Source organism: Muscardinus avellanarius, assembly GCF_963383645.1.
Source record: "Muscardinus avellanarius genome assembly, chromosome: 3".
Classification (NCBI taxonomy): Eukaryota; Metazoa; Chordata; class Mammalia; order Rodentia; family Gliridae; genus Muscardinus; species Muscardinus avellanarius.
In genome coordinates this window covers 28479274-28495111 of record NC_137788.1, presented here as the reverse complement: position 1 = coordinate 28495111, position 15838 = coordinate 28479274, and the positions used below count along the sequence as shown (strand labels likewise).

Genomic DNA, 15838 nt, shown 5'->3' with positions numbered 1-15838 from the left:
GGTGGTCTCAAACCTGCGATCCTCCTGTCTTAGCTTCCCAAGTACTGGAATTACCAGCATATGCCACCATACCTGATCACATATGAATTTACTTATTTATTTTGTAGTACTGGGGGTGGAACCCAGGGGCATTCTACCTCCAAGTTGTACCCCTAGTCCTATTTTTTCTTTATTTTTGAAACAGGGTCTCACTAAGTGGTGGAGGGCCTCACTAAGTGGCTGAGGCTGGTCATGAACCCAGGATCCTCCTTTCTCAGCCTCCCAAGTGTTGGGATTACAAGCGTGTGCCACCACACCCAGCTTGTGCTACCACATCTGGTCACATATTAATGAATGAATGAATGAATTTTTAGTACTGGGGGTGGAACCCAGGGGCATTCTACCTCCAAGCTATACCTCTACATTACAAGCTATTTCATCTATAAATTACATATGAATTTTTTTTTTTTTTGGTGGTACTAGGATTCCTGGAAGCCCTTCTACCTTTGGGCTACACTCCCAGACCTATTTTATATTTTTTATTTATTTGGAAACAGGGTCTCTTAAGCCAGCGAGGCTGACTACGAACCTGCGTGATCCTCCTGTCTCCACCTCCCAAGCATGGGGATTACAAGCGTGCGCCCCACGCCTGGCTACGTATGAATTTATTAATTCAACAAATGTTTGCCTTGCACCCCCTGGGTGCTGTGGCATTGTCCTAGACACCGGACGACCGACACACACACACACACACACACACACACACACACACACACACAACACAGATTTTATATTCTAGTTGGGGGGAGATAGACAATAAAGCAAAATATGGGACATGCCAGTGATACATGCTGTGGGGTAAATAAAGCAGAGAGGGTCGAAGGTGCAAGGGTGGCCAGTCTCAACTTTAGATAGGACTTTGTGCAAGGGAAACTCTCTGGGCTCAGGCAGAGGGAGCCTGGTCTGCAAAGGTCCTGGGGCAGCCCTATGCCCATGGTTTCCTGTTTGAGGAACAGTGAGGAGGTGAGTGTGGCTGGAGCAGGTGACTTCAGAAAAACAGCAGGCGAGGTGAGGTGTGGGCGGCCTCACCTCGGAGGCCCTGGAGACCTGGGTTGTGCCTTTGAAAGGTTGGGTCCTCCGGGAGGGGAGTGTCAAGGCCTAGCTGAGATTTTCCAAGGGGCTGTCTGATGCCTTGGGAATAGGCTGAGGGGGTGGTGGCAAATCCGGGTAGCAGCTTTCAGTGCAGGACTCACTGCCCAGCTATGTGGAATCTGATCAGTGGCAGCCTCCACCTGTTAACACTTTGGGGTCTGTCCAGGAGGCTGGGTGTCTTGGGGTGACCCTGGGCAGCGACTGAGCCCAGACGTGGCAGAGGGCCCGGCTGTGTAGGCTTCCTCTCACATTGGTGGATGCTGTGGCTCCATCCTGCTCCCCCTTTTCCATCTGCACCTGTAACTCTCCAGCACCCCTCTGCACTCAGCCCTTCCTCGGAGTCTGCTTCCCGGGTTGGGAAGGCAGCAGCGAGCTGGAGGCCCAGAGCCAGGGGAGAGATGGTGTCTTTGTCAGTCGGGGCTGCTCTGACAGCACCGGGGACAGGACAGCTTAAACACCGCATCTCACCCTTCTGGGGGCTGGAAATCCAAGCTTAGGTGCTAGCACGGACCGGTTCTGGAAAAGGACCCTCTTCCTGGTTTGCAGATAGCTACCTTCTCCTATCCTCACTTGACAGAGACAAGATTATCATTCTCCTGCCTCTAATAAGGGCACCAACCCACTCAAGACAGCTCCGCTTTCACAACTAATTTTCTTTCTTTTTTATTTTTGTGTGTGTGGTACTGGGGATTGAACTCAGAGGTAGTCTTCCTCTGAGCTACACCCCCAGCCCTGTTTTATTTTTTTATTTTAATTTTTTTAGTACTGAAGATTGACCCTTGGGGCATATTACCTCTGAACTACATCCCCAGCCTGGTTTTATTCTTTATTTTGAAGTAGGGTCTCACTAAGCTGCGGAGGGTCTCACTAAGTAGCTGAGGCTGGCTGCGAGCCCTGATCCTCCTGTCTCAGCTTCTCAAGTACTGGGATTACAAGCATGTGTCACCACACCCAGCTCTAATTATTTTTGGAAGGGTCCACTAAAACCACCACACTGGGAGGGGTCGGATTTCAATTTATGGGCAAGGGTGGGGCACAAATTCAGTTGGTATAGGGAGTTTGGGCCAGGGCGAATGCAGATAAAATGACCTGTCCACCTTGGGCCGCAGGGTGGCTGTGACAGTGTAGGAAAGGAGGTAGAGGTGTATTCTGGGAACAGAAGGCCAAAGGGACACTAGGGCCACCTTGTGGTGACGGTGAGGTGCCCTGTGGTTTCTTGGCCCAACACTTGCTGGATGATGAGATCAGTGAATTGCTTTGCTCAAAACAGCTCTCAAGCCGTGAGGGGCTGGAATGTCCCTTCTGTGGTAGCCTTGGCCTGCAGCCTGGAGAAACATGGCCGAGACTGGCAGTTCAGTCCCTGCTGGGAGAGCTGGTGATGTTTTCTCGTTGCTCTGACTTCCAAGCCACCCTTGGCCAGGCAGCTGGAAACAGCCAGGAAGGTGATAGAATGCAGAGCAGCTAGTGGTGAGGATCGCTCTTTCGGAGGCTGTGCGGAGGCCGCCTGTGCTGGATGGAGCCGGGCCTGTGCACAGGCTCACCTGGATGTATACTGGATATATCAGCGCTGCACTAGTGTTTTACCTCCAGCGTCTCCTTTGATTCCTACAATTCTACCAGTCTGAGCTGTCCTGAGTAAAGTGCTGAGCACAGTCCCTCTGCCCCAGGGCTCCCTCTAGGCTGCCTGCCCTGCTCTGTGCCCTGGGGGGCTGCCTGCACAGGCTGCCCCAACGGGGCTCCCTTGCTCTCTGATGTCCCATTGGGCCGGGTCAGTGGGAGCCACTGGCAGGTGGGCAGGAGATGGCAGAGTGACCTGGGGGGTTATTTGGTTGCTCTGGGGCAGTGCATCCCTGAGCTCCTGGCTGCCCTCTCCCTGCGCTAGCCCCACGCTCCTGTGGTCCCCTATGGGTTTCCTTAATCAAGCCTATACCTCTGAAATCACTTTCTTAGAAACTCTTTAAAGTTACCTGGTTGGAATGTGCCATCTGTTTTCTGCCGGGTGGGACCCTGGTGGATGCAGAGTAGGAATGGCAAGGCTGAGGTCCTGAAAGCTTGTCCAAGGCGTAGCGAGGTGGGCAGAGGCGTGGTACTTCTGAAGTGGCCAGGCACTGACCCAGTCCCGCGCCCTGTGCTTGCCCACTTCTCAGCTCACCGCTCCTGACTTGCTGGCTCCCGGCCTTGGCATCTGCGGTCCCTTAACATTCCTCTGGGCTGGGATAGCCTTGCACCCCCTTTGCTTCCCATTCTGGCCTGGCCTGGAATGTTGGTGTCCCTTGAATTGCAGGCCACCCCAGGAGTGGCACAGAGACGGCTGTGTTTCTGTCTCCCGCAGATTCTCAGCACCTTGGGCTCAGGACCTACTTCCCCATGCAGTCGCTGCATTCTTCCAAGGGTCTGGTGTGGAGAACATGCTCAGGGAAAGTGGAATAGAATGAGCTGATTCTGGGGCTGGGTGAGGCTCGGGCTGCGTGCAGTCTTTGTGTATAGAGTGAGAGCATGACCAGCAGAGACTGTGTGTACACAGGGTGGGGACGCCCATTGAGGTGACAGTGATTGGGTGAAAGGGGAGGTGGGAGTGTGGTTTGCTTTTAATGAGTGACAGTGATTGTGTGTTCTCAGGGTAGAGTCTAATTAGGAAGATTAGAAGCCTTGTTGAGGAGAGAGCGCAGCGCCCTCTTTTGGCCATGCATAGAATCCAAACATGTTAATCGGTACTAGGATCTGGTCAGTAGGATCCCGCCAGTCCTGGCCAGATCTCAGCTCAGCCTCCTGCTGCATCCCCTCCCTAGCTTCGGCCTCAAAGCCACGTGGCTCTTTCCTCTTCTGGGGGCCACCTTCCCTGCCATCAGGAAGCAGTCGGTGGGAATGTGGGAGACCGAGCCCAGAGCCAACATGTATAAAACACAGCTTTATTAATTTCAAAGAAACTGCCTTGGGTTTTTTTTTCCCCCTACGGGCACATCCCGTAGTGCCTGGGAACCAGCGGCACCAGGCAGAGCATCCTGGAGAGGACAGAAGAGCCTGCTGCCTGAGGTTGGGGAAAGGGCTTGGGGGAGGGGCTGCAGACCTTTTCTCCTGGGGAATATTGGCAGCTCTTCCCAAGGGCAAGACACCCTTTGGTCTGCTGCCTGCAGCCCGGGGTAAGCATCTCTCCTCCCGCAGCCCCAGGCCTCTGTATTTGCTGCGGCTGCTGGGCACACTCCTCCTCCTCCATATTGTTCCTCCAGGAAGCCTGGCCCAGCATCCGGGGAGGCGCATAGAAGAATCCCTGCTAAGAGCCGCTAAGCACACCTTTGCATGCATATAGTTAATGTGCTTGCTTAAAAGTCTCCTCCGCGGGCTGGCACTGAGTCTGCACAATACCCAGTGTCCAAAAATACTGGCATGGAACACAAATAGGGTAGCTTAGTGTATTCCACGAGGGGGCACCCCGCACCCGCAGGACCCCTTCACCGCGCGACACCAGCCCGGGGTCAGATGGGGGTCAGGTTGGGGGCTGAGGCCCGCAGCTTGGCCTCGGCCGGGTCGGGCTCCTCGGCCTCCACCAGCTTGTGGTGGCAGCGGCAGGTGGAGGCCCGGCTGGTGGAGGCTGGGAGGCCACGCCCCCTGGCGGGCTTGCTCCTGCGCATGCCTCGGAGGACCCTGTGGAAGATGAGATAGAAGATCTCGCAGATGGTGAGCACGATGCACACGGCCGAGGCGCCCACCATGAAGTAGGTGAAGACCTTCTTCTCGGTGGGCCGCGCGATGTAGCAGTCCACGGTGTTGGGGCAGGGCGCCACGTTGACGCACTGCACCAGGCGCGGCAGGGCGAAGCCGTGCCAGAGGGTGTGCAGCACGTAGAGGAAGAGCAGCTCGATGAGGAGCTTGAAGACCAGGCTGAGCAGGTAGGTCCACCACAGCCCGCCGTGCTTCTTGCCCGTGTTGCTGTAGAGCTTGGCGCACTGGGCCCCGTGCTTCTCACGGTGACGCCGCTCGCGCTCCTCGCGGTAGGCCACGTGCAGGATGACCAGCAGCGACGGGCACGTGACGAAGATGAGCTGCAGCGCCCAGAGGCGGATGTTGGAGATGGGGAAGAAGTCGTCGTAGCACACGTTGGTGCAGCCCGGCTGCTTGGTGTTGCAGTCGAAGTCCTTCTGCTCGTCACCCCACACGCGCTCGGCGGCCACCACGTACACCAGCACCCGGAAGACGAACACCACCGACAGCCAGATGCGCCCGAAGGCCGTGGAGTACTTGTTCACGCCACTCAGCAGGGCCTGGAGCGTCTTCCAGTCCATGGTGCCTGCCGGGGGCGCGGGGGGCCCGGCCCGCCTGAGGGAGGACGGGAAGAGCCAGCTGTTAACCCAGCGGTGAGGGCATCGAGCATTCACTGTATGCGGGAATTCAGCCATCACGATGACCCCGCGGGCCTGGGACCATTATTCTCCCCAAGCTACGGATAGGGAACTGAGGCACGTTGAGGACAGGTAGCCTGCCCACAGCCGGCTAGGAAAGAAGGCCATGTGCGTTGGCTAATCGCGAGGACGACTTACTGAGCAATTCCTCAGAGCCACACACCAAGCTCACTACTATCACGTAGATAGTACTTTGCTCCGCATATACAGATGAATAAATGATAATCCAGCGGCCTTAAGGATGGCAGAGCGCATTGTACTTGGAACACGTTCATTAAATACTGGCTGGGCATCAGGGCAAAGTCCAGAGCAAAGTCCAGAGAGGTCATGGGGTTCACATACGGCGGAGCTGGACTCCAGGCCAGGCAGTGTGCTAGGGCCCGCTCTCCCTCTGTGCCCCTCCCTGTGGGTCCTCTGCCCAGCCCCCCTTCTGTTACTTGCCTGTGCCTCCTTATAAGCCTCACTGTATAGAGGGGAAACTGAGGCTGGGGGAGGGGAGAGACCTGCCTCCCAGCCAGTGGGTGTCAAGATAGCAGTGGGGGATTGGTCTAGGTAGACAGCATGCCTCCCTGTGCTGGGCTGGACGCAGGGAGGTGTGTTTTGGTCAGGTCCACAGACCACACAGCTCCTCCCAGCCCTGGGTGACTCAGAGGGTGTAGACAGGTAGTGCACTCTATGTGTGTGAGAGTACACACCTCTCTTCCTGTGCTTGTGTGGGCCCGAGCACACATGTCAGTGCCTCCGAGTGTGGGTGCTGCCTGCATGGTGCCCGCGCTGCCACCTCAGTCCAGGCCACTGTGGCTCTTGCCCTCCTTGCTGGCCTTTCAGAGCCTGCTCCCGCGCCCCTGGGTCCATTTGATCTTGCCCATGCCACCCCCTACTTACGGCTGTCCGCCAGCTTCTCACTGTGTTTAGAACTGAACCCCAGATTCTCCCACCCCCTTTACTTTCTCCATCAATGTTACTCGATCACCATTTGAAATGTACATATTTGCCATTTCTCCATTGGTATTTTTCTGTCTGTCTCCCCCGCTTGAATGCTTCATGTCCAGTGCCTAGCTAGCACCGGGCACATAGTAGGGGAATGCGGAGTGGGCAAAGGAGTGCATGCTGGGTTCTCAGAGGGGCTGGCAGCTGGGCAAGAGCCCAGGGGGGCAGCTGGTACAGGAGAGAGGGAGTGTGCTGACCCCTCAGCACTGCAGCCTCCCGTGCCCGTCCTCTGGGGCGCACGGTCTCCCGAGATGGGGGTGACTGCGGAGACCTCATTCCTGCACCCTCACCTATGCCCCACTTTGCTCCCTCCGAACCCTGCCTTTGGTCCTCCCCAAAGGTGGGCTGCACACCCACCGAGCTCCACCTGAGTGCAGACCTCAGGCGCCACACGCTAGCTGGGTGATGTCTAGGAATCCCTTAATGGTGGTCTGCTCCTTTATCTCGAAAGGGAACAAATTCCTATCATCTTGGGCTGTTGTAAGAACCTGGCTCCCTCCTGTCTCGTCTGCCACTCACCTTGGGAGAGTTCCGGAGGAGGCTCAGGTGGAGGTGGGTGCCGCCTGCCAGCCCTGGAGGAGGGGGCCCACAAGTGGCTTCCACAACACCTCCAAGGCGGCCTGCAGGGTGCTGTCTCTCCGCCTTCCACTTTCTAGGTGTGCCGTCAGGCCGCCTGCCCTGCTGCAGCCGCCTGCCAGACACACCCCAGGGAGGCGACTCATGGAAAAGGAATTTCTCCCTCCCAAACCTGGTCTGGGGACCGGAGGAGCTGGTTCTGGACCCCTCGGGCCCCCAAACCAAGACCCCAGCACAGCTGTCTTCTCCCAGCCTGGAGCTGAGGGCGCCCAGCCTTTGCTCCTTGCCCCTGAGCAGGTGTCTAAAGGTGGAAGTTGCCCCCAGAGCCCCAGCCCCAGCCCCTCCACTCCAGGCGCCTGGGACCTTCTGGGAAGGGGTGTTGGTCCCTCCTCAGAACTGGAACCGCCACCTCACCAAAAACCGAGGGACCATAAGGCTAGGTGGGCTGGGGTGCTGGGGTTCCCTCTGCTGCCCCTCCACATCCCATCCTCACACCTCTGCAGGTACCCCTGCCTCCTCTTACCCTCAGCAGCTGTGTGGCCACCGTGGGAGCGCTCCCTGAGTCACCTAGGCGAGCAGAGAAGAGGGAGGCTGAGTCCAGCTGTGGTGGGGTGGGCGTCCAGGGAGAGGTCCAGAGCCCAGCACAGTGCTGGCCCCGGGTTCTAATCCTGCGCGCCCTGGGGCCACTTTGGCCGAGCCTCAGCGTGCTCACGCCTGGAATGGGGCATCGGCAGCCACGGGCAGGGCTGTGGCACAGGCTCCAATGAGATTAGAGGCGGGAGGCCCTGGCAAACTGTTAAGTGCCAGGCCACGGGACCGGCTGCAATCAGGACTCGCCCCCACTTGTTGCCAGGGAGACCGTGCCCGCACCCTGCTGGCCCTGGTCCTTGCCCGACCAGGTCTCTGCCCTGGGCAAGGCCTCCACCCTGTGTGAAGACACTCTGTCCTGCCCCCCAGTGCCCAGGGTCCTTGATGGCGGCTTGGAAGGAGGCAGGTACATGGTGCAGAGCTGGGGTGGGGGCAGATGGGGAGAGGAACAGTGAGACCCCAGGGAGGGAAGGAGGTGTGCAGGGGTGGGGTGGGCTGGGAAGGGGGTTACTTCTAGGGGAGAGAGGGGGGGGAGGGAGGGGGAAGGAGAAGTGGGGTGGGGTGGGGGAACACAGCCTGTGCCATCTCCTCCCAACAGAGGCTGGCTGGGCGCACCTGGGATGGGTTCTGGAGACAAGGATACTTTGTCTCACTTGTTTGTGATACCTAGGAACCTAATGGCAGCCCCTGGCACCCCAGCCTCCTTGGGAAACTCCCAGACTTCCAGATTTCCCTGGAATCAAGCCCTGAATCTTAGTCACCCTGGGGCCTGAGAACTTACTGTCTAGACTGCCTGCACATGGCGACTGCACGTCACATTTGCCCAGGACTGTACCAACTCATGCCTGTGGTCCCAACATAATGAACAGCACCCCTTTACATTTAAAAAGTGACCCAAAGTTGTGGATCAGTCATGGTCCCCTCCTTCTGCTCCCACAGGTGGTAGAGGCTACACTGAATTGCCAGCTCAGAGACATCTGCATGCCAGGCTCCATCCCACGTGCTTTACTTCATCCACACAGCATCCGGCTGTGGCAGGTAGGCACCTTCCTGCCTCTGTGAATGGCCAAACGGAGGCCCAGAGACAGGTAGGAGAGCCAGGGTCACAGACAGGCAGGAGAGCCAGCTTGGGAGGTCTCAGCAGTGGTGAGTGTCTGTACTGGGCAAAGCCGTAGGCAGAGGCCGCCTTTGACTGGCTGCTGTCGTGGTCCCTGCCCATCTGTGCTGAGGTTGGACAGTGCTGGGTGGATGTGTGCCCATGCTGGCTTGAGTCTGTGTGCGTCGATGGTGGGACGGTGGGTACCACGGCTGTGCCACCTGCTGCTCTGCTTGGTCTCCCCACTTCCTCCCCTCCGCTCACTTTCCAGCCCATTACAACAATGATTCTGTGCCTATCATGTCATGAAAATCAGGTTGTCAAGGCAACCGCAGATCTCCAGGGTGCCAAGTCAGATGGTGACACCTCTGACCCCATTGTCCCTGACTGTCAGAGGCACCTGTCACCGCGGCCGTGGCTCCTTGGAGCATGCTGTTCTCCAGGTTCCTTGACACCTGCTCCTGGTTTCTTGTCCTGGAAGTCCCCATGCCCAGGTCTCTCTCTGGGTGTGTCCCAGGGCCTTCTCCTTCTCTGGTGAGCTGATCTAGTCCTGGGCCTTTAACTATCATCCCTCACTAATAATGTCCAAATTCCCAGGGTCTCCATGGTGGCTAGAGCAGCCCACCTGACACCAGGGCCACGATTTTCCTTCCTGAATCATCTGTGCTTGTTCATCTGTGGAGAGAGTTGTCATCTGACTTATGGACGTATGCTGTGGACATCATAGCACACCTTGCTTTTTTTACTTAATAGCACATTGGATATTTCCCCTATTGGTAGATATATAACTATTATTTATTTATCAATCTATCATCTATCTATCTATCTATCTATCTATCTATCTATCTATCTATCTATCTATCTATCTATCATCTGTACTGGTAAAGGAACCCAGGGATATCCTACCTCTGAGCCAGACCCCGATCCCTTTTATTTAAAATTTTTTTTAAATTATTTTGAGACAGGGAGGGCCTTGCTAAGTTGCTCAGACAGACTTTAAACCTGAGATTTTCCTGCCTCAGCCTCCCAAGTACTGGTTTTACAGGCATGTGCCACTGTGCCTGGCTTAGAGCTCTGTTTAAAAGGAGCTAAACAGTGCCAGGCGTGGTGGCGCACGCTTGTAATCCCTGCACTTGGGAGGCGGAGACAGGAGGATCGCGCAGGTTTGAAGCTAGCCTCTCTGGCTTAAGAGACCCTGTTTCCAAATAAAAGTATAAAATAGGTCTGGGAGTGTAGCCTGGAGGTAGAAGGGTTCCATTCCAAGTACCACACACACAAAAAAGGAGCTGAATACTATATTTACTATAATATATTTAATCAGCCCCAGATTGATGAAAATTAAGGCTGTTTCCAATCTTTTCTATTTCTAACCTCATTGAGATGAATGTATCCATGGACAAGCATTATTTAACTCCTTTAACAGCCGTGTCTATGAGATACATTCCTTGGAGTGGAGCTCTTGGGTTAGAGTTGCACGATCATTTAACATTCTGATAGATATTGTCAGGTCTCTTCCATGGCTGCATTGGCTTGCGCTATGTGAGACACGAGAGTTCCCATTTCTCCATACCCTGGCCACTGTGCTGTGTGAGCAGACTTTATGACCTTTGCTAATGGTACCTCACTGTGCTTTTGATTTGTTAGTTTTCGTGGTACTGGAGATTGAACCCAGGGGACTTTTGCCTCTGAGCTACATCCTCAGCACTATTTTATTTTTAGTTTGAAATAAATCTCACTAAGTTTCTGAGGGCCTTGCCAGTTTTCTGAGGCTGGCCTTGAACTTGTAATCCTCCTGTCTCAGCTTCCCAAGTATTGTGATTACGGACATGGACCACCATGCCTGGCTTCTTTGCCCATTTTTCTGTTAGTTTGTTGTTTTTTTAATTATTGATTTCTTAGGAGCTCTTTACACATTAAGGAAAGTCCTCAGCCGGGCATGGTGGTGCATGCTTGTAATCCCAGCATTTGGGAGGCTGAGACAGGAGGATTGTGGTTCGCAGCCAGCCTCAGCTACTTAGTGAGTGAGGCCTTTGTGATCTCAGTGAGACTCTGTTTCTAAATAATAAAAAATAGGGCAGGGGGTGTAGCTTGGAGGTCAAATGCCTCTGGGTTCCATCCCCAGACCCGTAAAACAAAAACAAAAACAAAAAATAAAAAAAAGGGCTGGGGGTGTAGCTCAAAGGTAGAATGACCCTGGGTTTCATCTCCAGTACTGCAAAAAAAAAAAAAAAAAAAAAAAAGGAAAGTCCTCTGTGATACAAACAGAATTTTCCCTCCTCTTGTTTGATACGTGTATTTTAACTTTGTATATGTAATTTTTACCATGCAGAAATAAACATTATTTTATGTACTCAAATGAATTAAACTTATTTTTTATGGCATCTGGTTTTGGTCTTAATAAGAAATGCCTTTGCCACTCTGAGAACTGAAGTGATAATTTATCCCATGTTTTGTCAGTTTTGTGTTAATGATATAAACCAGATCATGTTACTCCCCTATTAAAACCTTGTGGTGAAGCTGGGTGTGGTGGCACACGCTTGTAATCCCAGCATTCGGGAGGCTGAGACCGGAGGATCGCCTCAGCTACTTAGTGAGGCCCTCTGCAACTCAGTGAGACCCGGTTTCAAAATAAAGAATAAAAAATAGGGCAGGGGGTGTAGCTTGGAGGTCAAATGCCCCTGGGTTCCATCCCCAGTACCGCAAAAAAAAAATTATATATATATATATATATATATATATATATATATATATATATATGTATATATAAACTTTGCGGTGACTTATCATTACCTTTCGACTAATTCCCACTCTCCTAAGGCTGGCCTAGAAGGCTGCCAGGAGCCCCTAGCCTCCCCCTGCCTGGCCTCATCCCTTTGATCCCGGCTTTCCAGTCTCTGTGGCCTTCTTTCCATTCCTAGAGCAAGCCACCCTGCCCGGCCTTCTGGCCTTTGCATTTCTGCCCCTGCTGCCTGGGCTGTGCTTTCCCCACTGGCCGCCCGGCACGTCCCGCCTCCTTATTCAGGGCTCACCTTCTTCTGGAGGTGCTCCCTGTCACCCCACCTAATGGGTCTTCACCCCATGTCCTCGGTGGTCACTGTTCATAAGCTTCTCTGAGGTTATCTGCGGGCACGGGGGCTCCCGGGTCACATCCCTGTGGGGTCTCCCGGGCCTGGGCTGTAGCAGACCCACAGTCATGATTGTAAAGCAACGCTGGGTGCACGTTGGCGGTGCATGAGCATCGTCCGTGCACTTGTTAGTCTGGGTCTGCGTGTTAGGTGGCAGTGTGTGCAGGCAGCCATGAGCATGTGTGATGGTGGCCGTGGCTGGTGTGCCTTGGGAGGTCGGCACGCGTGTGCATGAGGTGGCGGTGGGTGGCGGTGTGGGTGTGTGGGGTTGGGATCCTCTGCTCTGGTGATCGGGTGGTTTTATCAAGTAGGTGCTGCCATTTGGACCCTATCAGAAACCACCCTTCTGAGGTCAGGCAGTGTGCCCCCAACTGACCTTTGCTTTTGGGGCATGAGCTGGGAGAGCTCCCCCACTTTAGCAGAGAGCTCCAAGGACTCAAGGCCTTGTCACCGCACCCCAAGTTTCTGCTCTTTGAGTTGGACTGTGTGGGAGGCCATCTAGGCCATCCCCCCGCCTTGGGGCAAGGCCGGGTTGCGCCAGGGCTCGGCAGCTCCCTTTCCACCCCCACTTCCCTCAGGCCCGACACCTGCCATCTGGGGGTGGCAGGCCCTAAGCCACGGTGCTCGCTCCAGCCCAGGCTTCGGCCTAGACTGGTCTTGACCTCACGTTACCCGCTCCGTGTGGAGCTCTGCTCAGGCAGGGGTCGCGGGGATGGGGAAGCTTCCCTCTCCGGCTAGGGCTGCCCTTGCGTTTGAGCCTGAGGACCCTCTCATCCCCTAGCAGAGGACAGGTCTGCAGAAGCCACTGGGATGGGGGCAGCCAGAGGACGTGCGCTTTCCAGCCTGCCGCGCTGGGATTGCGGATGGGAGGAAGCAACATCTCAGGACCTCGGCTAGAAGGATGCTCTTCTAAGATGTCCACAGTCGCTCGGAACTTCTGCCTGCCCTGCTTTGTCCTCAAAGGGAAATAACACAAGGCCGCTGAGTGGCCGTCTGATTCAGCTGCCCTGCCTGCCCACCAGAACCTCACTGTCTTCTCTCGCCCTCAGCCCTGGCTCGTTAGTGGATGGGCCCCACTATGGTAGATGTGATGCAATTTCTCCATCTGTTTTTTTTTTTTTTTTTTTTTTTTGTGTGTGTGTGTGGTACTGGGGATGGAACCCAGGAGTTTGCTACCTCCAGGCTATACTCTCAGACCTATTTTATATTTTATTTGGAAACAGGGTTTCACTTAGCTGCTGAGAGCCTCACTAAGTAGCTTGAGGCTGGCTTCGAACCCGCGTAATCCTCCTGTCTCAGCCTCCCAAGTACTGGATTACAAGCATGCGCCACCACGGCCGGCTCAATGTCTCCATCTTTAACACACACATACACACACAACCACATGGTGCATACCTGTAATCCCAGGGCTTGAAGGTTGAGATAGGAAGATTGCAGATTCGAGGACAGCCTTAGCAACTTGGTGAGATTCTATTTCAAAATAAAAAACATAAGCCGGGTGTGGTGGTGCATGCTTGTAATCCCTGCGCTTGGGAGGCTGAGACAGGAGGATTGCACAGGTTCGAAGCCAGCCTCAGCTATTTAGTGAGACCCTGTTTCCAAATAAAATAGAAAATAGGTCTGGGAGTATAGACTGGAGGTAGGAAGCCTCTGGGTTCCACCCCAAGTACCAAAAAAAAAAAAAAAAAAGAGAGAGAGAGAGAGAGAGAGAAAGAAAGAAAGAAAGAAAGCAAGCAAGAAAGAAAACAAACCCATAAAGGGCTGGGGGTGTAGTTCAGAGGTAGACCGCCCCTGGGCACAGTCCTCAGCACTGCCACTTCCCAAGTGAGATCCCCAGTGCTAAGCCCTAGGTCGGTCAGTTGAGCTTCCATCTTCAACTTCCCAGAGCCCTCTGCAGCACTGAATGGCGCGGTCCCTCCCTCCCAAGCACTTGGCTTCTTTGGCTTCATCACAGTCTCCTGATTTTCCTCCGTCCTCACTGGACTTTCTCCGTCTCCTTTGCGGGCTCCTTCAGCTCCCAGTGTCTAAGCCCTGGACTCAGCCCAGAGACTTCTCTCTGTGCTTACTCTCTTGGTAATGCCATTCGGTATTGGAGTTTAAGATATCAAAATTAGGTCGACAACTCCTAAGTACTTGTCCCCAGCCCACACTGTTTCCCTGGACTCTGTACTCATGCTTCCTACTGCTAATAGACTTTTCAAAAAATGGATTTCCTTAGGAATCTCGCCCTTACTATGTCTCAAATTACTTATTAAGGCTGTCAGGCTTGGAAGCAAAGCAAATCAGAAAACAAAACAAAAACGGTGAAAACTAAGATACCAAATTAAATTTTAGCTAGTATATGGGACACACTTGTATTATAAAATCAGATGTTCTTAGCTAGGCGTGGTGGCGGACACCTATAATCCCAGTACTTGGGAGGCCAGGACAGGAAGGATCTCAGGTTTGAGGGCAGCCCCAGCGGTTTACTGAGGCCTTTAGCACTTTATTGGGATTCTGTTTCAAAATAAAAAATAAAAAATAGGACTAGGGGTGTAGCTCAGAGATAGAATGTCCCTGGGTTTAATCCCCCCAAGCACCCCCCTACCCCCTGTGTTGTTGATTTTAAATTTGTTGATCTGGCAGCACCCTTTTTTTTATTCCTCGCCGACATTCTCTTCTTATTGACTCTTCCAGCAAATGGAATCTTTATTCATCTACTTGTCCAGGCTCCAAACTGCAGTGTCACTGTTGACTCTCTTTTCTGTACCCACATTCAGTGGAAGAATCATGTTGGTGCTACTTTCAAGATGTTTCCCACATTTGACCACTGGTCACCGACTCCATTAATGTGGTCCTGCTAACATTAAACCGCGAACCACTTCTTTCCTGTATTAATCCAACGGCCTCATAACTACCCTTACCCCGGCCTTCGCCCTCACCCCCATTCATGCATTACTAGCACGGTCTCCAGAAAGGATCCTGTGCATCTTTCTGTTCAAAATGCCCCGCTGGCTTCCTGCTCACCCAGACTGATAGCCGAAGGCGTTCTGATGGCCTGAGCTTCTGCCCGAGCCGGTCGGGCTGGACCTCAGCTAAACTCTCTGGCCTCCTTTCTGCCTCTCTGGCCTCACTGGCCATCCCTGTTATTGGCTTCCTTGCTGTCCTGGGAACACACCAGGTCCTATCCAGCTTCAGCTTCTTTTCTTTCTTCCTTCCTTTCTTCCTTTCTTCCTTTCATACTGGGGATTGAATCCAGGGGCATTCTGCCTCTGGCTATACCCGTGGTCCTGTTTTTTAATTCTTTATTTTGAAACAGGGTCTCAGTGAGTTGCAAAGGGCCTCATTAAGTAGCTGAGGCTGGCTGTGACCCACAATCCTCCTGTCTCAGCCTCCCAAAGGATAGGATTACAAACATGCGCCACCATGCCTAGCTTGTCTTTTCTTCTGTCTGGAGCAGACTGGCCAACCTTCCCTAGCCTTAGCATCTAAAACTGTAGCCCCTCTGTGTGGAGTGGCTGTTTAACCAGCATCCCTACCCTCCTGCAGGAAGCCAGCCGTGTTTGACCAAGCCTCATTTCTTTCCCCTCCACCTCGCCTGCACCCTTGGTGCTTGAAGATGGTGTGTGCTGGCTGGAGTTTGTCTGTCCTCACCCAGCCTCCACTCTCCTGGGCTGGGGAGGCCCTTTGCTTGGGCTGTGCTGCCCGGTGTGGGCCGTCCGGATGGCTGGGGAAGTCAGCTTGGGGTGAGGTGTGCGTGATACATCCTGAGATTAGCCTGCTACCTGGAGTGTGGGAGCTTCCTGGAGCTTTTAGAGCCTTGATCCTGGGCTTAGCTGGACACCAGAGAGGAGAGCTTGGCTTACAGCTGGGCTGCAGGGAGGTCGTTCCTGAATTCATTAGCCCTGCAGATAGGAGAGGTCCTGGGCTAAGCAACGGGGTAGCTGGCTTCCACT

The 15838-nt window shown here is 53.9% G+C and overlaps 1 protein-coding gene across 1 annotated transcript; it reads right to left on the bottom strand.

Moving 5' to 3' along the window:
• Positions 1-4604: 4604 nt before the first annotated feature.
• On the bottom strand, positions 4605-5429 carry GJB3 (gap junction protein beta 3; the record flags this gene model as incomplete). The annotated part of the gene is made up of 1 exon (XM_080692843.1): positions 4605-5429. The coding sequence occupies exon 1, from the start codon at positions 5409-5411 to the stop codon at positions 4605-4607; it is 807 nt and encodes a 268-aa protein (XP_080548969.1). The 5' UTR covers positions 5412-5429.
• Between the last annotated feature and the right edge of the window lie 10409 nt (positions 5430-15838).